This window comes from Eublepharis macularius, chromosome 2 (genome assembly GCF_028583425.1).
Source record: "Eublepharis macularius isolate TG4126 chromosome 2, MPM_Emac_v1.0, whole genome shotgun sequence".
Taxonomy (NCBI): domain Eukaryota; kingdom Metazoa; phylum Chordata; class Lepidosauria; order Squamata; family Eublepharidae; genus Eublepharis; species Eublepharis macularius.
This window is the reverse complement of record NC_072791.1, coordinates 29,672,805-29,698,943: the sequence shown is the minus strand read 5'-3', so window position 1 is coordinate 29,698,943 and position 26,139 is coordinate 29,672,805. Positions and strand designations below refer to the sequence as shown.

At 43.6% G+C, this 26,139-nt stretch overlaps 1 protein-coding gene across 1 annotated transcript in view; it reads right to left on the bottom strand.

Moving 5' to 3' along the window:
- Positions 1-1,273: 1,273 nt before the first annotated feature.
- The window catches only part of SYNE3 (spectrin repeat containing nuclear envelope family member 3), a 99,695-nt gene continuing 74,829 nt past the window's right edge, over positions 1,274-26,139 (bottom strand). The window contains exons 16-19 of the mRNA XM_054972210.1: positions 23,117-23,269; positions 22,797-22,946; positions 20,215-20,253; positions 1,274-2,643 (exon numbers count right to left, since the gene is read on the bottom strand). Of these exons, the coding sequence (XP_054828185.1) occupies positions 2,446-2,643; positions 20,215-20,253; positions 22,797-22,946; positions 23,117-23,269 (540 nt within the window). The 3' untranslated portion in view covers positions 1,274-2,445. The remainder of the gene's footprint in view (positions 2,644-20,214; positions 20,254-22,796; positions 22,947-23,116; positions 23,270-26,139) is intronic.

Sequence of the window (26,139 nt, the reverse complement as noted above, 5' to 3'; positions counted from 1 at the left end):
AGGGCAAGATGAACCACGTATTTCTCCTCCACCTCATTTTCCACAAGCTGCTATTTGAGACTATCTAGGGAGGGGAATGCCTTCAGGGTAGGGTTTTGAACATAGGCAGAAAAAATGGGTGGGAAACGAAGGAGTCACCTGCTTCCCACCAGTTCATCCCTGTGACTGCCCACTGCTTCTGCATTTGTGTAACCTTGACAAACATGGCCTTGAGAGCATGTTTGCTGATGTAATCTCTTGTCCTGTCCTTATACTCAGCCTTACACAGCCTTCCTGGGTCTTTTGTTATCTACAAACTCCTTTACTTAAGGACATCGTGGCCCCAAATGATGGCCAGAGTAAATAAGAAGGAATCCTGCAAATGCTGTCCTCCTACCTGCTAAGGGATCCTTGTCTTCGCCTTCAGTGGTTGCCCCCTATTTTGACAAGGGCACAAAGGCTTCACAAAAGACAAAGGGGCATTTTGGGAACAAAGCCCACTCCCCAATCCCTTTACATTATAGCCTACGTTCCTTCCCAAAACAACTGCCAACAGTACGGTGATTTTCCACTGATGTCAACCTAAGGACCTCAAGAGAGAGAGGCAGAAAGGGAGAAGAGACAGAATTGTTTTTAGGATAGGAAGCAGAAACTACAAATGGCGACTTGTTTTTACAGATCTTGCCAGTGCTCCATTGTAATCTGAAGGGCAAAGTACTGGAAAAGGGTTTATGATGTTATTCCAGTATAGAATTATAGCAAGAGATGAAACAGAGGCAGCCAAAAGGGTTTTCCGAGCTTGGACAAAAAAAGTAAATTGTACTCAGCTTTCCTCACTTTCTTCCCAAAGAATCTTATTTTGGAGAGATTTTGTGGATCCTCCAGTTAAAACTGTACACATGGAGTTGTCAGATGGGCCACCCTCAAGTTATGTCCCCTCCCTCTTTGAGTTCAGCATATTGTTGTCAGTATCCATCTCTATAAGCTTGGGCTCATGTGAGACACCTGGTGGGAGCTAGAGTCTAGGACAAAAGAATATTCATGCTCCTCAACCCCTCATAGCTTCAAAATACCCAGCAGAGCTTGGTGAACGTGACGTCTCCCCACTGAGGTGAAGGGGCAGATGTGTGTGAAGAGACACTCCTTTAAGTTTGGGGAAAGACAGAGAGAAAACAGAGAAACTGCTGTGAATTGGCTGAAGTGGGGGCGTGGGATCTCTTTCTGTGATCACCTGACGTGAGGTAGCAGATCAGCTTCCCTGAAGGAAAAGTCTTTTTGCCTCCATCTATGCTCTTTTTATGTATGTGTAAATATAGCATATTGCACAAAAAAGGCGCAAGTCTCCATCTCCTTCCAAGAAAGCCAGTCCAAGTAGTTCTGCCCCTGGAGCTTCGCTGGGAAGGGTGGAGGGCCTAAAAATACCTTTCCCCTTGTGGGACTGGATGAAGCTTCCACTCGCGGGGCTGGATCCGGATTAAACTGGCAATGTCTACCAATTCCCCCTCCCCGCTGCATTTTTCACTCATGCCATTCCTCAGGGTTCCCTGTCCCCCAAGGAGCAGCATTTTGCACAGATCACTGGACTGCAGTGGGAGTGAGGGAGGAGGGAAGTTCCATTCTGCCACTGGAAAATGTAGTAGTTTTAGTTGGCTTGTGTTTAATGGGCCAAAGAAACAAAATAATTAGGGGTCATCAGACCTCATCAGAAGTAGCTGCTCAGTGAAGTATAATATTTCTCCCTTTTCTTTTCTTTTTTTTCCAGTATCAGATTATAGTAGAGTTCATTTAAACATGATTCCATACTATTTGCTTCTGGGAATTTCCCTGGCACAGGATTCCCTGGCTAATCTCTCACCTTCTCACACTTTGTGCAGCAGATGAGAAAAGAGACTCATGGCTGCCACTAAAACTGACAACCCCTCATCAAATATGTGATACGGCACCACAATATCATGCATTCCCCACTCCCACCCTGCCAAGCAACAGCAGCTAATACAGATTGGGTTTTCTTAACTGCATGTTACGGGCAGAGGACTGGGAGCTTGAGGTGCAGTTACAGTTTCTAGTAGCAAGCCAACACTTCTTGTTATGTCTAGTTCCACTCTGAGCTTAACTTCGGTTAACAACGGATGTTAAAAAATTGGCAGAATTAGGCTGAAAACACTGATTTCAGGACTTGTTTTGCTGAGATATATACATATACACATATAAAAATTCAACATATATACAGTATAAATATAATCATATTTTTTAAAAATAGAATTTTAGCTCTAAATAAGGATACTTCATTTCTATAGCCTGAGCATATATAGACACTGTAAGTCATGTAACCAAGCTTCCAGTTTACATGGGTCCCTAACTAGCTGTCTGAGATTCCAGGGGGATGTGCAGTAGATAAGATACCCCAGAGCAAAGTTGCTTAGATAACAATCTGTCACCTTGGCTGCACCTGCAAGCGTTGAGGATTTAAGTTGGTGGTGGACCCTCGTATCTCAGCATGAGGTTGAACGAGCGGGCAAAATTATTGGCAAGCTTGCAGCTGTGGGTCTCCTCTGCGAGAGGGAGCAGAAAGGCCAGAAGAAGAAGTAGTAACAGAAGCAGCTGGAGAGGTAGGGCCACCCAGCACACTCGACGGAGGAAAGAGCAGGCACCTCTTCCTCGTCCCTGAAAGACACAAGACAAATGGGGAAATGAACAGAATACTTGTGCCAAGTTTGGCTCTGGTGGCAGTCTGGATCCAGTAGGCAAGGGATGTGCATAGATGCCCACAGCAGAATTTGGCCGACTGTGTTATGGCGGAGATCTCTTTCCACTCTGTATGAAGGGGGGGAAATCTCAGGCTATGCTAGAGTTTGGGTTTGTGGCCTTGCGACCATCTTAATCCATCATCACCAAAATTCACTACCAGTAATCAATGTAAGACCCACAGGCCAAAGACAGGTGGTGCATCTCCCCGCATTCCCAAGAACCTTACAATGAGCGAAGGGTAAACATGAGCATTACCACTAAGAGCATACAGAGTTAAACAATAACAACAAAAGCCCAGCTTTTTGTTATCGCCCTGTTTAAACATTAATGTGAGGCTACGTGCCCACTTTTTGTTTCAAACGTGACACTTTCCCTAGCAGGCTTTACAAAAATTGTCAAGATTGAAAACAGGGAAATTTATTTTTTCCTCTACAGAACAGCAGCCACTCTCCACCATTCAAGTGATATGAATAGCTGTGTTTGCTTCCACAGGGCCCGTCACTATCTTGAGGGGAAAGAATGAAATCCTGCCCTCAAGTCAGAGTTGACTTATGGTGACTGCTAGTGGGGTTTTCATGGCAAGAGACTAACTGAGGTGGTTTGCTGTTGCCTGCCTCTGTAACCCTGGTCTGCTTTGGAGGTCTCCCATCCAGTTACTAAGGCTGAAAGTCACTGAAAACCAAGATTTCTGGGTACCACGTAAAAGGCCTTCGTTGAATCAAGAGATCAGATGCGTTGGATGTGTGACAATTTGCCAGACATTGTTTCTCTATGAAAACCACTTAGTGGAATTTTTCCAGACTATTTCTTAGTTTGGGGGCGTATTTGAGGAAGAACAACAGTTGCCTTTAGTATTAACTGTGCAATTTCCAAGCACCCGTTACCATTTTTCCAAACCGCTCACATGCCAGACAGGCAGTTGGTGGCTGCTGGGGGAAAAAACACCAGTTTTGGCAGCTATTCTGTCTCAGTAAAATAAGAGTTTCACACTGTTTCCTCAGGGCATTCACTGTGCTTCCCGACTGTATACATTTGCTGAGTTCAGGGCATCCATTTTGGCTTATTTAGTATCTGAAGGAAGCCGTGGGCCTCTGCTGCGGGACCAAGAGGGCAGCAGAAATTTCCTTCAGTGCAATCAGGCCCACTTCTTTTCATTATTTCCTGAACAAGTCTCATATTTTACAAGATACCAGAGAATTAAAAAGGAAGTGGAACAGATGGTGAAATCCGAGTTCAGCATACAGTGCCATTTACAACTCTGACTGCTGTGCGGCGTTTGGTCAGTCTAATAAGGCAAAGAGAAAGAAGAAGGGCAAAGACTGAACTCCAGCCTGATAAAAATGTGTAACTTCTCTCTGAGAATGTCGGAGCAAAGAATCAGCAAACCAACAGAGGAAACCACGCTGGAGGATCCAAATCAATAATTACCACACTAAAGTAAATATTTGTTCGTATATTCTGTGCTCAGTGAACCTCAATATAAATATTAAACAATCTATTCCAAACTACAGAACAATAATTTACATTCCATACAGTGAATAATACACATTTTAGTAATGTTCACAAAGACAATTTTAGCACAGCTGTAATAGCGACAGCTTCAGAATGAGTATTTATTAAATCGTTTTAATAGCTCAAATCCCCATCTTTGACGTACACAAGTCTCACCAATTGGGTATAGAACCTCAGAAAATGCAGCATGATATTCGCTAGTGCACACAAGGCTAATACGTACAACTAGAAACATACAACTAGACTTTATGAATAGCCTTGTGTATACCAACAAAAATGATTAGCCTTGTGTGCACTAGCGAATATCATGCTGCATTTTCTTAGATTCTATATTATTGTGTATTATTCACTGTATGGAATGTCAATTATTGTTCTGTATTTTGGAATAGATTGTTTAATATTTATATTGAGGTTCACTGAGCACAGAATATACGAACAAATATTTACTTTAGTGTGGTAATTACTGATTTGGATCCTCCAGTGTGGTTTCCACTGTTGGTTTGCTGTTTAACGGAGGTTGGCTTCTTTATTGTGGAGCAAAGAATCAGGCAGGCACAGTGTTGCAGAATTAACCGTCTGTGGATTAACATCGTGTATCTCACAAGATGAGCAAATACCACTCACGTACCTTCTAGAACTCCAAGGCACCAAGAGTGTATGCAGCAGCCTTCCTAATATGCATCCCGCTGTTCAGCTACCCCCTTTACCCCCCGTTTCCCTAATCACTGGGGCAATGCTAGAATCCTTGGTGGCCTATATCAGGCAAGAGGGGAGAATTTATTTATTTAATTAGGCCCCGCTTCCTCTTCATTGGAAACCCAAAACAGCTTCAACATCATTCCCCCGTCCTCCAATTTTATCCTCAAAACTACAGGGAGGTTAAGGCTGAGAGGGAGGGGCTTGCCCAAGGTTGTCTAGTGAGCTTCCATGGCAAGTAGGGACTTGAACAAGAGTCTTCTGAGGCAAAGGGCCAAAAAGAGGTACGTTGGCTGTATATACTCTTTTAAAGATGCAGACCTTTCTAAGACCAGATAGTTTGACATTTGATTGCATCATGGCTAGGCCAAAGCATGAGGGTCGTTGGCTATATCCTTTATTAATCTAGAACGTTTGCATTCTGCGCTCCTGGAAGACTCCACATAAAGTTATAATCAATGGCTTGGATCCCACAGAAAATTTCAGATAAGTAGGGTCACCTGTCCTTCACTGCAAGGGGGGGGGGAGATCCACAGCTGCTGCTAGCTGCCCCCCCCCAATTCATTTGGCTGGTGGGGGAGGGGAGGCACAGGGACCCAACTGATTGTGTGCACTCCACCCAGGAGGTACATGGCCAAAATGGGCATGCGTGCTCCTGTGCCACCAGAAAATGTCATTTCCAGCATGACACAAAAGTGAAGGTTGATATGGGGGCCAATTTTCTAAAACTATGCTCCAACACTAAGTTTTTAGAGACTTGGCCCTGGGCGCAACCTGTTGCTTCTGTGTCATGCCAGAGATGACAATTTTCCAGTAATGTGGGAGCACATGTGAGATAAGTACCTGTCACACCCCCTACTGCCACCCTGTCCTCTGGTTTGGCCCCCAGGAGACCTGGCAACCCAAAACAGAAGAGGGGCAGTTTTTGCCAATTCCTCCCTTATAATGTTCCTAGGGGTTCCCTGCACTCCAGGAGTGGCATTTTGGGCTTCAACAATGAGAAGTGAGGAAGTCCCGTTCTGTACATGGAAATCTTTTCTCTTAGTGGAAATTTACCACAGGATCCAAGCCAATGAGTGAAATATGTAACTAATAATAGAAAAACCCACATGCTCAACTCATCAAACTCAGCAGTTATTTTTTTAAAGTCAATGACAGACTAGAATAAAATCAAGGAACAAGACATAACAGAAATGAAGAGCACAACAGCACAGATGGATAGGTAAAAAACTAACCAAATTAGGGGCAAGAACATATACCCTATTGATAATGATTTGTTTAAAAGTCCAAATTATCGAATTATTAAGGGCAAGACTGACTGCAAATGTTTTTGCCTGCCTCAATAGGGAGCTGTGACCACACAGAAAATGGCCTTATATTGAGTCAGACCAGGGCTTTTTTTCTGGGAAAAGAGGTGGTGGAACTCAGTGGTGGAACTCAAGACCGCACAATGGCGTCACTTTGGGTCAGCTGGAACAAGGGGGGAGTTTTTTAAAGTTTAAATTGCCCTTGGCGAAAATGGCCACATGGTTGGCGGTCCCGCCCCCTGATCTCCAGACAGAGGGGAGTTTAGATTGTCCTCTGTGCCGCTTGGCAGTGCGGAGGACAATCTAAACTCTCCTCTGTCTGGAGATCAGGGTGCGGGGTCACCGGCTATGTGACCATTTTTAAGACGTGCCAGAATTCCGTTCCACCATGTAGCCGCTGAAAAAAAGCCCTTAGATCATTGGTCTCTCAAGGTCAGTACTGTCTGCTCTGATTGGAAGTGGCTCTCCAGGGTCTTAAACAGACGTCTTTCACATCACTTCCCACCTGATCCTTTTAACTGGAGACAGTCGGGGACTGAGCCTAGGATCTTCTGCATGCAAATCAGATGCCCTTTCACAAAGTCCCTGGCTCTCTGACAACAGTGTGTGTGTGTGTGTGTGTGTGTGTGTGTGTGTGTGTGTGTGTGAGAGAGAGAGAGAGAGAGAGAGAGAGAGAGAGAAACCACTGTTGATACACACCTAAAAAGGTAAATGTATCAACAGCCCTAAGCAAAGATTGCTGCAGGACAATCTCCCAAGGAATACCTTGAATGATCTTTGTTGCTGTGTAGCTCAGAAGCTTTGATAGCTGAGAATCTTACTGGCTACTCTGGAGGCTGCCGTTTTTAGACAGCAATGAGATGGCCATGAGACATCACTGGCATGGAGGGTACATGACTTTTGGCACACTGCGGCAAATGTTAAAAGACAACAGAATCTGTATCTGAGCTATGCTTACTGGGGAATTCCCTATCCGTCCTTTTCTGATGTAACCATGAGCAGGAAAAGCAGACAGCTGTTGGCCTGTAAGATCCAGGCTGAGTCCTGGTCTCGCTCCGGTTGCAGGTATTCAAAGCCTGAGTTTGGATACAGATGCATGGTGAAGGGGAGGAGATGTAAGGGCTCTCGGTCAGTGTCCTTGATGGACTAACTCAGTGGAATTGACCCAGGATAATTTATGTCCCTTTAGTCTTTTGGTTCCTTATACTGTGCTTATAAAATTTAAGTTGTATGGTATTTTTGGAAGCTGCTTTGGGTCCACACGCAGGAGTAAAACAGGATAAAAATACCCGAAGTAGTAGCAGTTAGCACAAGCTATGTCAGAACCTAGATGCCTCAACAATCTTTAGGCCTATACAGAAATGGTCCAGCAGGACTTTGCCTGAGACTCCCAAGCTAAGCCTTCTGCAGGCCACCCACAGTAACAAGATTTGACTCTGGAGAGCCAGGATTCAACTCTCGAAGGTCAGGGATTCAGGCCCAAGAAGCTTACCCATGGGAAATTGCATATAGACACTCATTCAAGTTGACCCTCCGCTGCTAAGTGCACAATGTTAGCACTCCAGAGTTCTGTAGGGCAGGCAGACATTGTGCTAGCATGCAAACGCTGCACACAGAGTAACATGGTGTGCTGCAGCAGCTTAGCCTGAATAAGATTCTGAGCATGCGCAAAGTCATGCAAGTCACTTGGCTTGTCTGCCAGTGTCACACTTAAACTAGCCCCCAAATAAGAAATCAGGTTCTGTCATGTCTCCAGTCATCCAAAGACCTCTTTACACTGCTGTATTCACCCAGCAGAGAAGACAATGGGTGCAGCTGCAGGCCACCCAGCAGTGCCAGAGCATCTCCCAAACTAGGGTGCTGCCCCTTTAAATTCTTGCTAACCTTCAAGCCAGGGTGGGGCTTGGGCATTCAGTAGAGCTGCTTCACTTTTTGAAGTGGCTTCCTGGGCATTTGTGTTAGGAGCTGTCCAAGGTCCTGCCCGACTGATCTAACCTGAGCTGTCTTCTACTTGATGTGTCCAAGTCAGGCGTTTGGTGGGCTGAAAGCAGCAGATGTCATTGGCTAGCACTGTGACATGAAGAAAACCTCAGTCACTGATCGTTGATGTAGCAATGGAAGAGCAGTGGTGAGGAACTGCACAGGAAATTGGGTTTTGGGGAAAAGCTGAATGACATACAGGAGTCTACAAAGAGAACTGGGTTTCTACCCTTGAATGTGTCTGTTCTAGGCCAAAGGTGATGATTTATTTATTCACTTCATTTATATTCTGCCTTTATCCTCAATAAGGCCTCAACGCAGTTTTATTCCAATAACAACTCTGTGAGGTAGGTTAGGCTGAGCGTGTAACTGGTCCAAGATCACCAAGTGAGCTTCCCAGGGCAGAGGGGGGATTCAAACCAAGGTCTCCCCGACCACAGTCTGAGGCTCAGATTGCTATACCCTATTGGTTACATCACACAAGGCCTGGAAGATGCAATAGTATGATTTGTTTGGCATTTGGGGCTAGCCCAACTTTCTAGTTAGATAGCAAAGGAAACATAGTCACCTTAAGAGACTCCTTTCCAAAGACAGTAGGTTAGAACTCAGGCCCTCATGTGAAGTCAATAGCAGAGATCTAATATACTGCCAGGCACCCACAGCTATTTGGGTCACTGTGGACCCTTGTATGTTTCTTTAACTCCAGGTGAAATCTTGGACAGAGTAATTGCCCCAATTAAACCGTCCCTCGGGAAAGTTTAGCATGCCTTTCTAGAGTTTGAGCAGTGGATCAAAACCGTTTTTTTCTCTTGTCAACATAGTAAGAACTGTTGTTCTTATGGTTGAACCTAGTCTCAGTATTATTTATTTTTATTTATTTTAAAACATTGATAGGCTACCCATCTACCCAAATGGGGTCCCCAAGGCAGCGAACATTGAAACATTGAAAAATGTAAAAGGACATTTTAAAAAAATATTAAAAACAATTCAATAAAAACACACAACACAAAAAACAGAGGGAAGAGCTAATAACAGTTATTGAGGGTATACCAAACCAAACTCTCTTCGATTTTCAAGCCCGCTCCTCCACCATGAACTAGGGGTGCCAACTCCTACTTTTCAGCCTCTGTTCTCAATCTCTAACATGTGGAAAATACATGGTTGTCTTCCAATTAAAATTAGTTGACTAATTGTATGAGTTTTAGAAATATACTGATCAAGAGCAAAGCTACGAAGTAGCAGAAACGTGCACACGTCACAACAGAGATTATCTGAGAAGCAGCATTCCTTCCTGCATGTGGCAGAAGAGAGAATGCCTCTTCTCAAACAATTTTAGAAGCAACTAAATTTCAGTTTTCCAAAATCCGCTCCTGATGATGCCTTCTTAAACAACTGTAACCTATTAATTCCAAGTAAATGTTGTGCCCCAAAGCAACCGAGCTTGCAGGGTGGTTGTAAAGGAAAATGCAATTCAGATTGTAACTTAGCGGGCAAATTTAAAGTACAGTTCTGATAACAAGTAAAATGACTTAGTTATTTCCCACTGGAAGCATCTCTCCTCTCCTCTAAATTTACTGCTCCAGCTATGCTTTGCTGCTGCCCCTTGGTTTTGCCTGATCATACAGTAGAGGTTGCTAGCTTATATTAATGACTCAGCTGGTCGCCATGGCAATGCCTGGGTTGCCACAGAATCAGCATTGTGATGTCTCTGCAGGATCAAGGAGTGGGAAGTGCACACCGGCTTGTGGCTTAAGGAATGATCAGAACGTTTTGCCCCGGCTTCTGCAGGGCATAAAATTGCTTATTAGAGCCAAGAGAGGTTTTGCCTGTAACACTAGTGAAGAAAACCAAATAAGTTTTTGAGTGTGGAGTTTAGGAGTAAAGCCAGACTGAGTATAAAAAAAAAACTTGCAGCCTATCCCTTAGCCATAGGATGAGCCCAGGTTTGTAAAGGAATTGGGAACTTGCAAGCCCCTGCATTACAAAAAAACTAGATGCACAAAACTGGATTGGAGGAGATGTGGTTAAGTGGTTGGGCTGTGAATCAGCACTCTGTTGGTTCAATCCCACTGCTGCCGTGAGCTCAGTGAGCGGCCTTGGGTAAGCTGCTCCTCTCAGCCCCAGCTCCCCAGCTGTATTGTGGGGAGAATGATAACACTGACTTTATTCACCGCTTTGAGTGGAGCACTAATCTGTCCTTAAAAGTGGTATATATGCGCAATGATTATTATCATCACAGGTCCTAGCCAATTGGTGCAGCTCACAGCCAGTTTATGTTGCAAACTTGCAGAATTTTTACCGAGCGAATCCCTTAAGAGGAAATACACTTGCAGTGAAATCCTGGACAGGATTACATCCTTCTAATCCTGTTAGCTTTAGAAGGGTGAAAGTCTTTGTAAGATTGCATAGTTGAATGTCCAATCCAGCCCAACCCAGGCCTATATGTCTGAATTTTCACAGGCAGCTCTCACACAAGCTTCTTGCTGAGTTCAATTGTCTAATATACTGATTTAGTATAATTTGTCCTGTCAGTGGATCCCGCATGCCCAATATTGCTGGGAGTTCTGTGCATGACTACCTCAGCATCGTATTTTGTTTGGCCCTTAATCTCCCCCACCCTAGTCATTAGCAATTGATTCATGAATGCCACCACCAGTCTCTGGAAGTAATTGAGAGGACAACGAAAAATTAAAGGCACAGCAGCTCTGAGAAACCTCAACATCACTTTGACTATCTGGCACTGCAATTACATTTCATGTTAAAGAAAACCCCACTACAAATCAGGTATGCAAAAAAAGGGAAGACAGCAGGGCAAACATTGGAATGAAATAGATTGCCAGTAACATTCTTGGAATTCTTTGTTCAAGTGAACATGGGACGGAGAAAGTGGATAGAGGGAACTTTTTCTTTCCCTCTCATAATATTAGAACTAGGGGTCACCCAGTGGGAAATAGGTTCAGGATGGGCCAAAGGAATAGTTCTTAACTCAATGAGTAATTAAACTGTGGAATTCACTGCCAGGAGAGGCAGTAATGGCCATGAACATAGATAGCTTTAAAAGGGGTTACACAAATTCATGGAGGAGAGGTCCATCAATGGCTACCAGCCATGGTGACTGAAGGAAGCCTCCATCTACAGATGCAGCAAGCCTCTCAATACCTGTGCTAGCAGGCAGCCATAGGGGAGGGCCTCAGCCCCTATGCCCTGCTTGTTTGGTCCTCTAGGGCCTCTGGTTGGCTGCTGTGTGAAACAGGATACTGGGACAGGTGGATCCAGCAGGCTCTTCTTATGTTTTTACACTACTAGTAGGAAGCAACATAGAACACAGATGGTCTAAGATACAATTTCAGTGCGGTTTTGACTTTTTAGTTCTTTTTAATGGGCTTCCTGCTCTTAATAATAGTAATGAACAGATGATGCTTCTGAGAGCACAGAGATGGCAGGAAAACCCCACTGCCTTCTTGTATTTGCACTGCAGAAATTAATGGCACCAAGCCTCCATTGGTAAGAAAGATGGTAGACTTACAGCTGAATATCCCGGGATCCAGCCTGATATATTAGAAATGAGGTGGAAATTAGCACGGTTGTCGCACTGACTTTATACTTCTTCTATCACCACCCTCCTAGGGTTGCCACGCTTTCACTAGCCCTGTTCTTGCGCCTTTAACAGCAACCTGATATTCCACCAAGCATAGTTGTGTTTACCTGTAGGATATGCCACATGTAAGGGAATGCAAGAGGAAGTGGCATTAAGATGAGCCATAAACTACTTTGGCAGCACAGATAAACCCAGTCCCATTGATTTTTCTATTCATGTTCACTCTTTTCTTCTCAATTGGGCTAGCCCAAGGGTTTGTAATACCTTAGGCAAACTCTAGCATCCCCCCACTGCCCTTCCTCAACTTTCATTCCCAGCCCAGATGGAAGCCTGCTGTCCAGACAAGTTTCACTCAACCCACAGAGGACCTTGCCTGGCCAAGATACACCTGGCCACAGCCAGTCCTGACCCTGCAGGAGGGCTGGCGACCCGGCACAGAGAGGCTGGCCAGTCTGTTAGGTGTCAGGGCCTTCTGGTGCCCTAGGCAATTACCTAGGTGTGCCCAATGAAGAGGCCAATCATGGAGCTCTTTAGCAGATTCTAGCTGGTGCCCCTCCCACAATATATCATGAAAATAGCTCTGATAATAGAAAGGGGGATCCACTCCAGGACTGGATATAGAAGTTGGCTGAATGGTGCCAATATATTTTCCTACAGTTACTACAATGTCTTCTCTCCTCCCCCGGGAATGCTGAACATAACCTTCAACGAGGATGATTGACTTTAGACAACTACTGGGATGAGGAGGGCTTTATTGAGATCTATGTTTCATACCAGCATGTTAGTCATATTGCAAGAATATGTTTCTTGGAATGTGCTATTCATAGAATTATAGGATTGGAAGGTACCACTAGGGTCATCTAGTCCAACCCCCTGTACAGTGCAGGAAATTCACAAATATACCCCCTGCCCCCCACACACACCCGTTGACCCGTACTCCATGCCCAGGAGATGGCAAAACATCGTCAGGATCCCTAGTCAAAGTGGCCTGGGGAAAATTGCTACCTGACCCCAAGGTGGCAATCAGCCTTACCCTGGGCCATGCTGCAGGCATGACAATAAGAAGTTGACCTCTCCTTAAGTCAGACTGCTGAGCAATGGCCTCTTCTTCCGATCAATGCCTCCATTTGGAGCTGTCCTAAACACACGGCAATGCAAGTATTTTACTCCTAGAGTCATTCTAACGTCTTAGCATGGAGGCCTAAACTGGATGCCGTGTTCTTCCCGATAAGCCATGAGTGCGGTCAACTTGCAGCCGACTTCCTGGATGGCTGAACTGATTTGAAGATCAATGATGACGCCTAAACGAGATTAAATGGCACATCCTTTTTATCCATCTGCTCCATGAGATTACAGCATCTCCAAGGGAAGCAATTAGGGTGGCCATGAATTTAATAAATCCTAATTATTTTGTTTGTGCAAACAGTGAAGCCCAAACCATTTGCACAGCAAGGAGCTTTAATTGGGTTGAGCACGGCAGAAAATAAATCAAATGGGACTACCAAACCCCATCAATCACCTGCTTTGATCCCCCCCACCCCATCCCATGGATGCAAAGTATGCCCCAGCAATGCTTTCAGTGAACTGGAAGTCAACCTTTGAAGAAACATTTATCATCATTATTTTTTAATATTTGTTTTTACAGCGCTCCTAAATTTGCTGGAAGCCAATAAGGTATTCTATCACTGTCAAGGTACTTGAGAACATAGCATTCCTTCTCTCTTGCTCTGTCCTCCTGGTCTCCTGTTTATAGATAACATTATACTGATGAATATTTTCATTTTTGGATTTGAAATGGATACCCTTTTAATGGCTTTTGTGGTCAAACCTGATCAGGCAGATTTTTTTAATGGCTTTCTGTTTTAAAAACAAGCCAACAAAAAAAATTTACTCCTCAAATGGAGTTAAACAAAAATTTTCAGGAGGGCATATTTATAAAGAGAATAAGTACAATGGATGGAGGGTGCTTTTATAAAGAGAACATAGTTGTAGTCTATTCTACTGTTTGTGATATGGACTATCTTGCTCTTATTGCGTTGCCTTCTACTTTTGTAAGTAGAATTTTCTGCATTCTCTATGCTATATACCATGTGTCTGATACTCTTTTTTTTTTTGCATTGTTTCTAATTTTTGTAATCATAGTCCTATTGTATTGTCTATTGGGTATCTCATGCTATTTGATTGCATTGAGTAATCTGCCTTGGGTCTCAGTGAGAAAGAAGGGATATAAACATAGTATATATATACAGTCTACTCTGAGACAGCAGGGATAGGGTTTACTACAAAACCAAATAAAATGTAATCGCACAGACAGACAGAAGTGGCCTTTTGATAATTCCTTTCAATTTTCCCTTCCAGAAAAACAAAGGGTTTGGAAATCTTCCCATCAAGAATTAAACATGGCATGTTTTTCTCCTAGGGCATATTAGTTGCTTAAGGAGACGTTTCTGACACTTGAGCTATCGTATTGAAAAAGAATCCAGTGACCTTAATAGGGACCTGACAACATCCACTTCCCCAGCCCTGTAAATAGCCAGGATCCAACGGACTGTGCAATTAGCGCTCAGTGAAGAGTGTATGGACATCTTGGGCTGCAAAATTGCCAAATTGTGGACCTGGTCTATTTCACATATGAAAGAGAAGCCACCTCGGGAGCCACGATTTGGCTGAAAAGTGGCATCGAATTGTTGTCGATGAATCAACAAACAAATAACACATATTCTTTAAAAAATTAAACATTCGGAATAGCTCAAAGGCGGGGAGGGTAGACTATTTTTGAAAGATGAAAAGTTTCCAAAGCAATGTTGTGATACGCCGTGGGAATCTGCTCTCCAAATCGAAAAGAATGTGAAAAAATCCCACTGGACAAGCGTAAGCTTTGGGTGTGCATGAAGTAGCTGACTGGATTCCTGCCAATTTCTTCTGGAGTGGTTTGGGGTCACTACACAGGTTATGAATTAAAGGCTGGACATAATATCCCACTGGGAATTCTTATATGTGAGTCTCACTGGAATGAATGGGAGTTACATGAGAGCAGTACCAACTCAGTATAAGGCAGCGTCATTTTTGGTGTGTGCAGTCATTTCTGCATATGTAGAAAGCAGCAAGGAGCTATGCTGGCTGCGGCTCCCTGATGCACTAAAATCTGGGTGTGGTATATACAGCTGAAGAATATACCTACTTTATCTGGGGCAGCGTGCACTGTGTGTGCATTCTTAACCATCCAATGCATGGAGCGATCTTAGACTGTAGTAATACAGCAACAGCAATACTCCATGCAAAGCTAGAAGAAGAAGTCCATCTTGTTCTGCCCCGTGGCATCTGGAGTCCTTGCCTGGATACCTTACTATAGTGGCTTTCAGACTGTACCTAGGATGTTTGAGGTGCCTTGGTAATTTTTCAGAGGTTCCTCAGGGAGAAGGTTAATAAGAGTGGCCAAGGTACCCTAAAAAAACAGCTTGCCAACCTCTTCCAATCTTATTTAAACAACATATTTTTAGTATGCCTTTTCCCATAACATGGGTTCATGTCTTCCCTTGCAATATTCCATGTAGACTCTTAGGTGCAATCGAATGTGCATTTTCAACTTTTGTAGGGCTAAGGAGAGACCTGACTGGTGCTCTGTGTGCACAGAAGGTGGGCTCTAAATCAGTGGTTCTCAAATGGCGGTACAGGTACCACCAGTGGGATGCAAAAGTAGTCTAGTCAGAAGCAGGGTTTTCGAAACAACTACTAAGAACTGGCTTTCTCTCAGTCCCCATGTCCATCTGCAAGTGTGACATGCAATCTCCTGCTGACCCTACCTGCCACAGATTGTCCACCTGTGACCTTCTGGCAGTCAGTGTTCCTCCTAATTCCTGTTTCTTTGATGTGCTGCTTCCTGACAACACTACCTGCCAGGGATTATCCACTGTGCTTCTGCAATTTTCATGTCCTTAAAACTAACCATATATGGTAACAGAATGCCTGTAAACATAAATATCCCTGTTATACAAAGTGGGTTGTTTCTCTCATGGTAGGACCCAGATTCTGTAGCACAGTGGTTAAGTGGTTTGGCTGTGAATCAGCACTCTACTGGTTTGAATCCCATTACTGCCATGAGCTCAGTAGGTAGCCTTGGGTAAGCCACTCTTCTCAGCCCTAGTGTCTCATGGGGATAATAATAACATTATCTTGTTCACCGCTCTGGGTGAGGCACTATTCTGTCTAGAAGAGCAGTATATAAGCGCAGTTGTTTATCATCATCATCATCATCATCATCATCATCATCATCATCATCATCATCATCATCATTAGACAGAGAGATTGATGTGACATAAGATATGAAAGGTTGGGAACCACTGCCATAGAACACGTCCCTGAATCCTTTGTAATGCATGAGAGTTTTGAGGCAGGTCTCAAGGGTTCTTTGGCAGAAATGTCAAAGTGGAAGGTGGTCCCTTGGAAACTCTGGGCTTTGCCATGGATAGATGCAATGCCTCTTTGGATGGGTATAGAGAACGTGTCCTTGTGAGTGTGAACACCACTCTGAAAGTTTTGGAATACGCAAATGAAAACTAAAAATCTGTGCATAAATAACCAGTTCTGGGAAATATTTAGGGAGCTTGATTAATTCCCTATTAAAGCAGAAGGAAAAACAAGACCCTTTTCTCCCTTGCTACATGTAGGTTTCCTGCAATATTGTGAGAAGCACTTCGGAGAACGGAAAAAAATGTTTCACTTTCTCAAAAGAAGACTGTAAACCAGTCTGAGAATGTTAACCAATGACTTGGATTAACCTATGAAAAACCATTTCCCAAACCAGAAACCATTTGAAGGACTGCAAAAGGAAATAAAGCTATTTTATGAAACAGTTTTGAAAACTCATTTCCCCCTCCCCCTGCCATATAATCTTTTAGAAAAACCAACAGGTTGGATAAGGAAAGGGAGAAATCTCTTGGGTTTAAAGAGGACTGGCCTGTGTGACAGGAAATGAACTTGAATGTCAGAAACTTTCTTGGGAATAGAACGGTCTGGTGAAAGGGAAAACACAGTGTTCTTGCAAAATATTTGGAAGTACCTCAAGGAAGATTCAGATGGTCAAAAGCCACTTGGCTATACAGCACGGGAAGCAAACTACATGATCACAGAAATGGTGTGAAGGGGGATTTGGCTACACTCATGTGGCCAAGGTGTGTGTTGTCAATCTTATGTAAGCACTTGGAAATACAGGAATGGTGTATTGTTTTAGGACATTTCTTAGAAAACTGCCCGAGGTGGCTTAGAACAACACAACAAAACAAAAATCAACTAGAAAAAATAATTCAACATTAATACTCCATTAAACCGTGTTGTCAGAATCTATACAAAAGCAAGGTACTCAATGCTTAGGCTGATAGACAGGTGGAGATGATTCTTTTACAGAGTTATATGTGCCACTAAGGAAACTCTTCTGATGACTGTCGGTCAGTGGAAAGCTCTGAATTAATCGGAAGGCATCTAAGATGGGATGGCTGTGAAGGTAGGGAGGGGAGAGCAGGACAGGGGCAGGGTGTATTAACCAGAAGGCTATTCAAGGCCCAATATGGAGATTGTGAAGCTGGTGCACTGGATATATAGACTTGGATTCTAAGATGTTCCGTGCACAGTAGATGGTCTCTGCTATGGAGCGTGCTTCCTCTTCTGCTAAAACTTCTCTTTCTGCAGGATCAATGGTTTTCCATGCCATTGAAAATCAGTATGCAAATGGAAGTTTTAGCAGAAGAGAAGGTATGCTCTGAGGTAGAGACAATCTAGTGTATGTGGAATGTGTTCAAGTATTAGAAAACCTAAGCAGGCCTGCTCTGAAATAAATCTCATAATTGGGCTTGCTCTTTTGAACTGGAGCCTTATTCACTTAAAAATACCAACCCACCGAGTTCTTGAAGCGGCTTAAATATACTGCAAAAAGCAAAACAGCTAAAACCAACCAACACATACACACACCAAGCAAATATAGTTGAGCAGAATCACCAGTACAGAGAAGCAAGAAAGCTATCTTGTAGACAGGGCTCATTTGGAAGAGGAACATGCAGGAACGCAGTTCTCCCAAAAGGTCACTGGCAGGTGGCCCCGCCAACCTGACTTCTGACCATTTGGGGTGGGGGAGCCCTCCGCTGCCCGGCACTGACCCGATCCCGGCTGTTTCTGCCCTGATCCAGGCCCAAAAGGGCCCAAAATGGCCATTTTCGGCCCATTTCTGCCGGGATTGGGGCCAAAATGGCCCCGATCAGGGGCCATTTGGGGCCTGTTTTAGGGCCAAAACAGCCCTGATTGGGCCACTTCCAGGTGGCGGAACACTCCCCCATCTGGCAGCAACCGAATCCCGGCCATTTCAGGCCCGATCAAATCAATTATGCTAATGACACACTTCTGGTGATGGCAAGGGGCGTGGCATATGCTAATGAGTTCCTGCAGCTCTTTTTCTACGAAGTGACCCCTGCTTGTAGACAACTGAAAACCTGGGTAAAGTTTTCACTTGGCATCTAAGACTTTAGTAATGCAGGTTGCTGGGTGAATTGGTGCAGGGAAGGCATTCCATGTCTGAAGAGACACTGCAGAGGACACCTTCATTGCACCCACACATGGTTAGAAATCATAACTATTTCTGTGGTTTATGCCTCTGGGCATGGTGGCTTGATATTAAACAGGCAGGTTCAAAGCATGAAATATGAGACCCGAAGCAGGCCCAAGGCCTGAGCAACATTACCAATCCTGAACTTCTACAGTTATGCCAGATTTTAAATAACATTACGCCTTCAATTACTTTCATTTCATTGGGCATGCCTTTCTGTTCTGTTGACTTTACCAAGTAAAATCCTCTCTTTATGGTTCTCAAAATACTCATCAATATTTTTTCCTGTCAAGAGAATGGAAGGAACCTAAGAAGAAATTTATTGCTAACTTGGCTTAAATACAAGAACTCATAGAAGAAAAGAAACCACTTTGGATTATACCATCTGAAGTAATCAACCCAAATTTGGAATACCAAGGAAAGGAATGGCTAACCCTCAAAGAACTAACAATACTAGAAAAGGATGAGTCGAAGCTTAGACGAAATGAGGATTTGCCATTCAAATATGGTTGGTTAAAATACAGGCAAATTAAAGACTTATTTGACTCAGATAAAAGGAAGATAGGGTTTAGAATTAAAAATTCGGACTTGGAAGAGTTATTATTGGGAGATAATAATAAAGCAATATCTAAAATGTATAAGTTGTTATTGAAGTGGTCTACAGAAGATGAAACAGTAAAGGTTCAAATGGTAAAGTGGGCTATAAATTGTAATAAAGAAATAACCATGGAAGCATGGGAATAATTATGGAAAAATACCCTAAAAATATCAACTTGTATTAGTATTAAAGAGAATGGATATAAAATGTTGTATAGATGTTATTTAACACCCAAAAAACTAGCCATAGCTAACAAACAGTTATCAAACAAACGTTGGAAATGTAAGGAGCATGAAGGTTCTTTGTTTCATATGTGGTGGACTTGCCAAAAGGCTAGAGACTTCTGGTCTAAAATATGTGCTGAAATGTCTTTGATATTACAATATAATGTTGCTAAAAATCCTGAAATGTTATTATTATCTTTACATTTAGAAGAGGTTAATAGAAAGGATAAGACATTGTTATATTATATGTTAGTAGCAGCAAGAATTCTATATGCTCAATATTGGAAAAATGAAGAAATACCGAATGTGGAAGAATGGACAAAGAAGCTGTTGTACATGGCCGAAATGGGTAAAATAACTAGAAATTTGAATGAGCAAGATCCAGACACTTTTTTGGAGGACTGGAAGAAACTTAAGAAATATTTGGAAAAGAAATGCGATGTTAAAGGACAATTGTGGTCTCTGGAGGGATTTTAAATTTTATATAAAAAGACTTTAACGAAAGAAAAATATATCAAGATCTTTACCGTGGTAAAAATGATAGCAATATAATGTAATAATAATAGCTATGAATAAACGGGGGGTTGAAGTGTTGTTGGAAGTCAACAAAGAAAAGGGGGAGGGGAGGGGGTGGGGTATATATCTAAGTAGAAGGGTTAATTTGGATAAGTTTAATGTATTAATCAATTATTGTATATTGCCTCATCCAATAAAAATTATTTTTTTAAAAAAAGAGAGAATGGAAGGAACTAAAGCAGAAGACCTGAGAGATGATGTTCATGTAGCCGTTCAGATTTGATGATAAAGTTTGCTATACCCTCAAAAAACCCTTTCATTCCTTATCGGACAACTGTATCTCCTTTTTAAACCTCAGGAAGAGTAATTGTGTATTTCTTAAAAAAGACATTTAAAAATCCAATCTGTAACATTTGATTGAATCCCTCCCTCCTTTTTTAAAAACAAATAACAACATACTTTACCTTTCTGAATGTGTTTGGCTCTTCCCAAGAACTTGTCATCTGTTTATAAAGACAAAAGGTTTTTTTTTTAAAAAAGGCATGAGTCATGAGATCCCAGTGGAGCCTATAAGCCAATGTTTATTTCGCAGGGGGAATGTTGCTTTAAATTTTCTCCTCATCTGGACAAGCTAAAGCAGCAGGTGATTTCTATTTAATGAGGTTTATAGCACACATCCAGTTTAAATTCCAAAAGGATTTGGGTTTCCTAACAATTTAAATCAGATAACAGAATTTAAACAAGAAATAACTGGGATTTTACTGACACCTACTGCCAAAGTGTAGCTTTGCAGGAGGCGACTGGGCAAAAGCATTCCACAAATCAACTGAAATTGTTTTTTAGGCTGTGATCCTAAATACCGGGGAGAATGTCCCATGGGATAAAACGGGACTAGGCAAAGCTAGGATTGTCCCTGGGTCATTTTTCTCACCATGTTCTTGTAGAATAGCTCCAATCCATTTTATAAAAACAAAAACCAGTGGTTTTATTCAAAATGTCGAGTACAAGAAGAGCAAAACCAGAAGATTAGGGGTACTGCATATCTTCAACAAAAAAATAAGAAAAGACCTGCTAGTTCAGACTAACCAGACACCCTGGAAGGGTTCACAAGCTGGGGCGCAGAGGCCAACCCCCTCCCAACTAACAGGAAGGGGTGTACTGCCTTTATATTTCGATAGTTATACTCCCCAGTGAGGTCCCAAAGAAGCTTACGACATCATCTTCCCTCTTCCATTTTAGCCTTACAACAACCCTGTGAGGTAGATTAACTTGAAAATGACTGGCCTAGTAATTTTCCATGGTAGGTTTGATCTTCCAGATCCTAATTCAACATTCTAATCACTACACTGCAGACGCTCTCTCTTTTAGCATTTAGTTTCCATGGCTAATAGCGATTGATGGATCTACACTCCATGAACCTAAATCCATTTTTCAAATTCTCTCTGCTAGCAGCCATTACTACAGCAGGGAATGCTGCAATTCAGCTCCTTGCTGAGAGATATAACTTCTTTTTGTCGGTCCCAAATCTAGGGCTTATCAATTTGATTTGGTGCCTCTGAGTTCTAGAATTATGGGACAAGAAGTTCTTTTTACCCACTTTCCCCACACTGTTCCATACAGGAAAGAACCAAAGACAGAAATTAAACACTACTGAAGAAGAAGGACTGCTGCTGAAATTAGCAGCCTCACATCTTCTCTTCCCCCTGTGCTGTGCAATAAAAACCAAATGCATGCTATGGCCCTCCATACCAAGCGGCAGCTAGTGAAGCGGAGCCAGGGGAACAGGAGACTGGATGCTTAACTGTCCTTTCTACTCCTGGAAGAGGATGACTTTTGCTGATTCCTTCCTTAGTTCCTGGCTGTGGGCAGTCCTGTAAGGCAGCTGCCCACTGGGACATTCACTGGTAAGCTAAAGGGGCAATTTACCCCTTGCTCCTGTTTTTCATTATGGTCCAGTGCTCCTGCTTCCTCTAAAACTCAGTAGACTGGAGGCAAAATTGTTCCTAAGCACAGAGTGGTGTATGTACGCACTGCACCCCAGTACTGCACACCACCTCATAAAACTATAGCACATTTGCTAAGGAGGTTGGTCAACTGCCTTAAATCGCTAAAGTGGGCATCAACAGCAGGGAACAAGATATTCTCTGGAATCTGTGCTGTTCTACCCTTCCTGAACCATTTGAATTTGGCCATTCTTTCAGACTGAATTCTGAATTGGATGGATGTGTTTTCTGAACCAACGGGGCATATTGTCTTATTTTCGTTCAGGCTTAATGGCCCCACTGTCAGGCCAGTTCCAAGTTCTGGGGGCCCTGGGCAGAGACTGCCCTATGCCCACTACTAGGCTCTCATTCTTGCCCTTCCACCCATGTGCCCCACTTGCTTCTGCATCCTTCTTTTGCCTGCATGCAAGCTCTCCCACCACCTGCTGTCACAGCTGCCCACTCTGTCTGCATGCTCTTTCCCCAAAGATATTGAGTGGTGGGTGCAGCTAGGAGTGCCACGGCCACAGGAATGCTGATGCTTTGTGCATCACCCACATGGCCTTCTCCAGTAGCGCAGCTGGGAGCAGAGGTGATGAAGCACTCACAAGCAAGCAGTGGAAGGGTGGGAGTGCCGGCATCAGAAGAGATGCGTGAGTAGGGAGTCAGCAGCAGGCCCCACCAGAAGCCATGGTCCCTGGCAGCTGCCCCACCTCGCCGTGTGCTAACGCCAGCCCCACCCCACTGGACAGCAGGCAAAATGAACAAGCCTTAGAGCCAAGCTACAAGTGACGTCTGACACAGGTTGGACGCTTGTCAGCTTCCCTCAAGTTTTGATGGGAAATGTAGGCACATCTTGGTCTTGCAGCTGTAATGGAGAGCCAAGCTGTAAAACCAGGATGCCTACATTTCTCATCAAAACTTGAGGTAAGCTGACAAGTGTCCAACCTGTGTCAGGCATCACTTGTGGCTTGGCTCTTAGAGCCTGAGTGAATACTTAATCCAATTGTCAAAAAGACCCTTGGTCCATCTGTGACTAGCTGTTCTTGGATCACAAGGCCTACCAATAAATTGCTGGAGTCGTTCAGCTTTGCTTTGTAAAGCATCCACCGGTAGCGCAATTCTTCCAGCCCCTCAGAATTCCGGACCACCGGCGGAAGGTTCAGGAGCTCTTCAAAATGACGCTGACCCTCAGGAACACGGCCTCGAAGCTCCTGTAGGGAAGGAGAACAATGATTTCCCCTTCATATAAAAGTACTGGGAAGAGGTTATTATGCCGTTCTGAAACATGTAGAAGTGCCTATTTCACCAGATCAGGGTAACTTCTTACAAATACTTTGCCATGTTGCACAGTGATGTGAAACGGAGGTGGTGAAGAACAAACCTTCAGCTTGCTGTGCCACGCCTGAAGTTCTTTGTCACTGGATGGTTTCATGGCCAGAATTTTAGACAGTGCGGCATTTTCTCCTTGCAGCAATTGCTCGAAATCCTTCAGTAGCTGGAAATCATTGGCACCTTCCCCTTTGACTAGATTCTCCTGGATAACAGAATAAAAGAAAAGGCAGAAAGGAAAGACACTGAAATGCACTTTTCCCCAGTGCCAAGATTACTCCGTGCCTAACAGAGCCATCTTACGCACGTCAGCTCAGGTGTAAATCCCACACCATTCAATGGAGCTTCGTCCCAGGTAAGTGTGCATAGAACAGCAGCCCAATCCAAAAGAGATTCTAACAAAATCTATCCTCTCTCACCTTTTTTCTATCAAGCAGGTTTTCTCCTGGGTAGATATTTGAGATTCATTGCTTTAATGTATTTTAAGAGCATCTGCTTTGGTTAGTTTTAATATCTCCAAACAACCAAAGGAAGGTTATGGTTAATAGGTTCATGGCTTGAATGGCTTTAAAAGGTGGAATTATAAAAATTCAAGGAGTATTGTTCTATCGTGGCAGCTATTTGCCATTTGGAGGCAATATATCCCAGAATATCAGCTGCTGGAGAGCTAGGTGATTTCCAGAATTACCTGTCTACTCTTAATAATAACCACATTCAATTTATATACCACCCTTCAGGACAACTTAACACCCACTCAGAGCAGTTTATAAAGTATGTTATTTTTATCCCTACAACAATCACCTTGTGAGGTGGGTGGGGCTGAGAGAACTCTGAGAGAGCTGTGACTGACCCAAGGTCACCCAGCTGGCTTCAAGTAGAGGAGTGGGGAATCAAGCCCAGTTCTCCAGATTAGAGTCCTGCTGCTCTTATCCACTACACTCAAACTGGCTGTCTTAGAAACAGGATACTGGGTTAGAGGTCTCTTTAGGATGATCCAACAGGGCTCTTTTTATATTCTTATAGAGAATTTGTATTCACATCCTATTTAAAGCAAAATGGTTTGTGTTCATCTTATTCATGCCTAATTCAATAGTCTATAACTGTAGTCACGCGGCTAGCTGCCTAGAAATATAGGTGCCCCTGAGGACCAATCAATCTCTGTGGTTTGAAGCAACAAAGAGTATCAGTGGTTCTCCTTTCTCTCCTTGCAGAGTGCCTTTACAATCAAAGGCTACTTTGATGCACAGGTGTCCCATAGCAGATCGTGGACACTTTCACAGTAAACACTGGGGACCCTGCATTGGATCCACAGTAAGTTGGCAATTTCCTGTCATTTCCTGTCAGGCAGATCCCTCAGTCCCTTCCCAGTGAACACACATTGGTTCCAACAGAAAAGGCTTTATTCAAGATTTTACAGTTCAGGTCTGAACTCCATCACGGAGCTTGGTAGAAGTGGCAATTCAAAACAAAAGGTCAATATTGATTCGGTTTCGTTTTCTCAGCCATGCCGGACGCTCCTCTCGGCTGGTCCGGGAGGAAACGACCGGGCACCCTGACCGGGCGGCTGATCCGCAAGGATTAGCCCCCAGGACTCCCAGAGAGGGAGCCAGGGTCCGGGACGCGGCGGGAAGAACTCCCCGAAATCAATGCGGGGGGGGGGGAATTGCCCGTTTGTCCCTATGGAGGCCGGCAGACGTGCGCGGCGCCTCGAGTGCCGCCGGACAACGAGAAACGGCAAATAAAAGAAACAGGCGGAAGCCCGTAAACAAGCGAATCCCTTCTGTTCTACAAGCGTTTGTGAAGGAGAGGTTGATCTGAAGAAGACTCGTTCTTCCCCTTCGTTGAGTTCCAGAATTTTGTTGGCGCCCCCCCCCCCCAAAATGGCAGCAAAGAAGCAAAGTCCCGCTCTTGGTAAGTCAATCTCGGCTACCTTGAAGGGGGAGTCGCTCGAAGAGTTGGTGCGCAGGGCGGTGGTGGAAGCCATAAAACCCTTTGTTGACAAGCTGAACGAAACTGATCAAAGGGTGGGCTTAATTGAAAGCGAAGTGAAAACCATTAAGGCAGCAGCGGGGGGGGGGGCAGAGAAGTCTGCTCTGGAAAGTGCGTCACTTGTGAAGGCTACAAAAAAGGAGCTGAAGCTGGTTGAGAACCAGCTGATCGGGCTACAGATGGAACGAACGCAGACAATTTTGCGTCTCCAAAACGTGAAAGAGGAGGAAAAAGAGGATCTGTGGGAGGTGGTCTCGGAACTATTGGCGATACCCGCGAGGACGACTAAAGAAGAGGTTAAAAGCGCCATTTTGGAGGTCCGTCGGGCTTCTTCAAAATATGCAACAAAGCGACAGTTGCCTCGTGAGATCATTATTGACTTTTCATTTAAAAAGATTCGGGACACCATCCTATATAACTCATATAATGCGGATTTGGACTTTATGGGTTTGAAAGTCAAGATTTTGAAGGACGTTCCATTTCTAGTCCGGAAACGGCGTTTTAAATATAAAAAGTTTGCAGCTCTTCTGAGGGACCATGGAATAAAGTACAAATGGTTATTCCCGGAAGGAATATGGTTCAGATATAAAGATCAGGCCTATAAGATATTATCAGAAGATCAACTAAAGGATTTTGAGAATAAAAACCCAGAACTCTGCTGCACCGAGAACGAAGAAAAGGAGGAGCCGGAGGGGGGGGAGGAGGAGGAGAGCACCGCAACAGCGGTTGCACAGAGAGAACTGCGTCCGGGACCTAGAAGGGGGAGGAAAGTTTAATCAGAATTTGAAATGTTTATTCTCTGTATGATTAACCACTCCATCATTATCCTATGGAGCTATTTTTGTATTATGACAGTATGAAGGGAAACATTGAAGTGTAGTGTTTAGTGTTTGTAGTTCATCCCCCCCTTTTTTCTTTTTTTCTTTTTCCACCCCCTTTTGTCCCTTCCCTCTCCCCTTTCCTTGTGATAGTCTTGTGTAGTGCTGTGTAGTGTTTTGTAGTTATGAAAAATAAAAAATTTATTAAAAAAACAAAAACAAAACAAAAGGTCAATATTATACTTGAGTTTCCTGCGCTCCAGCAACA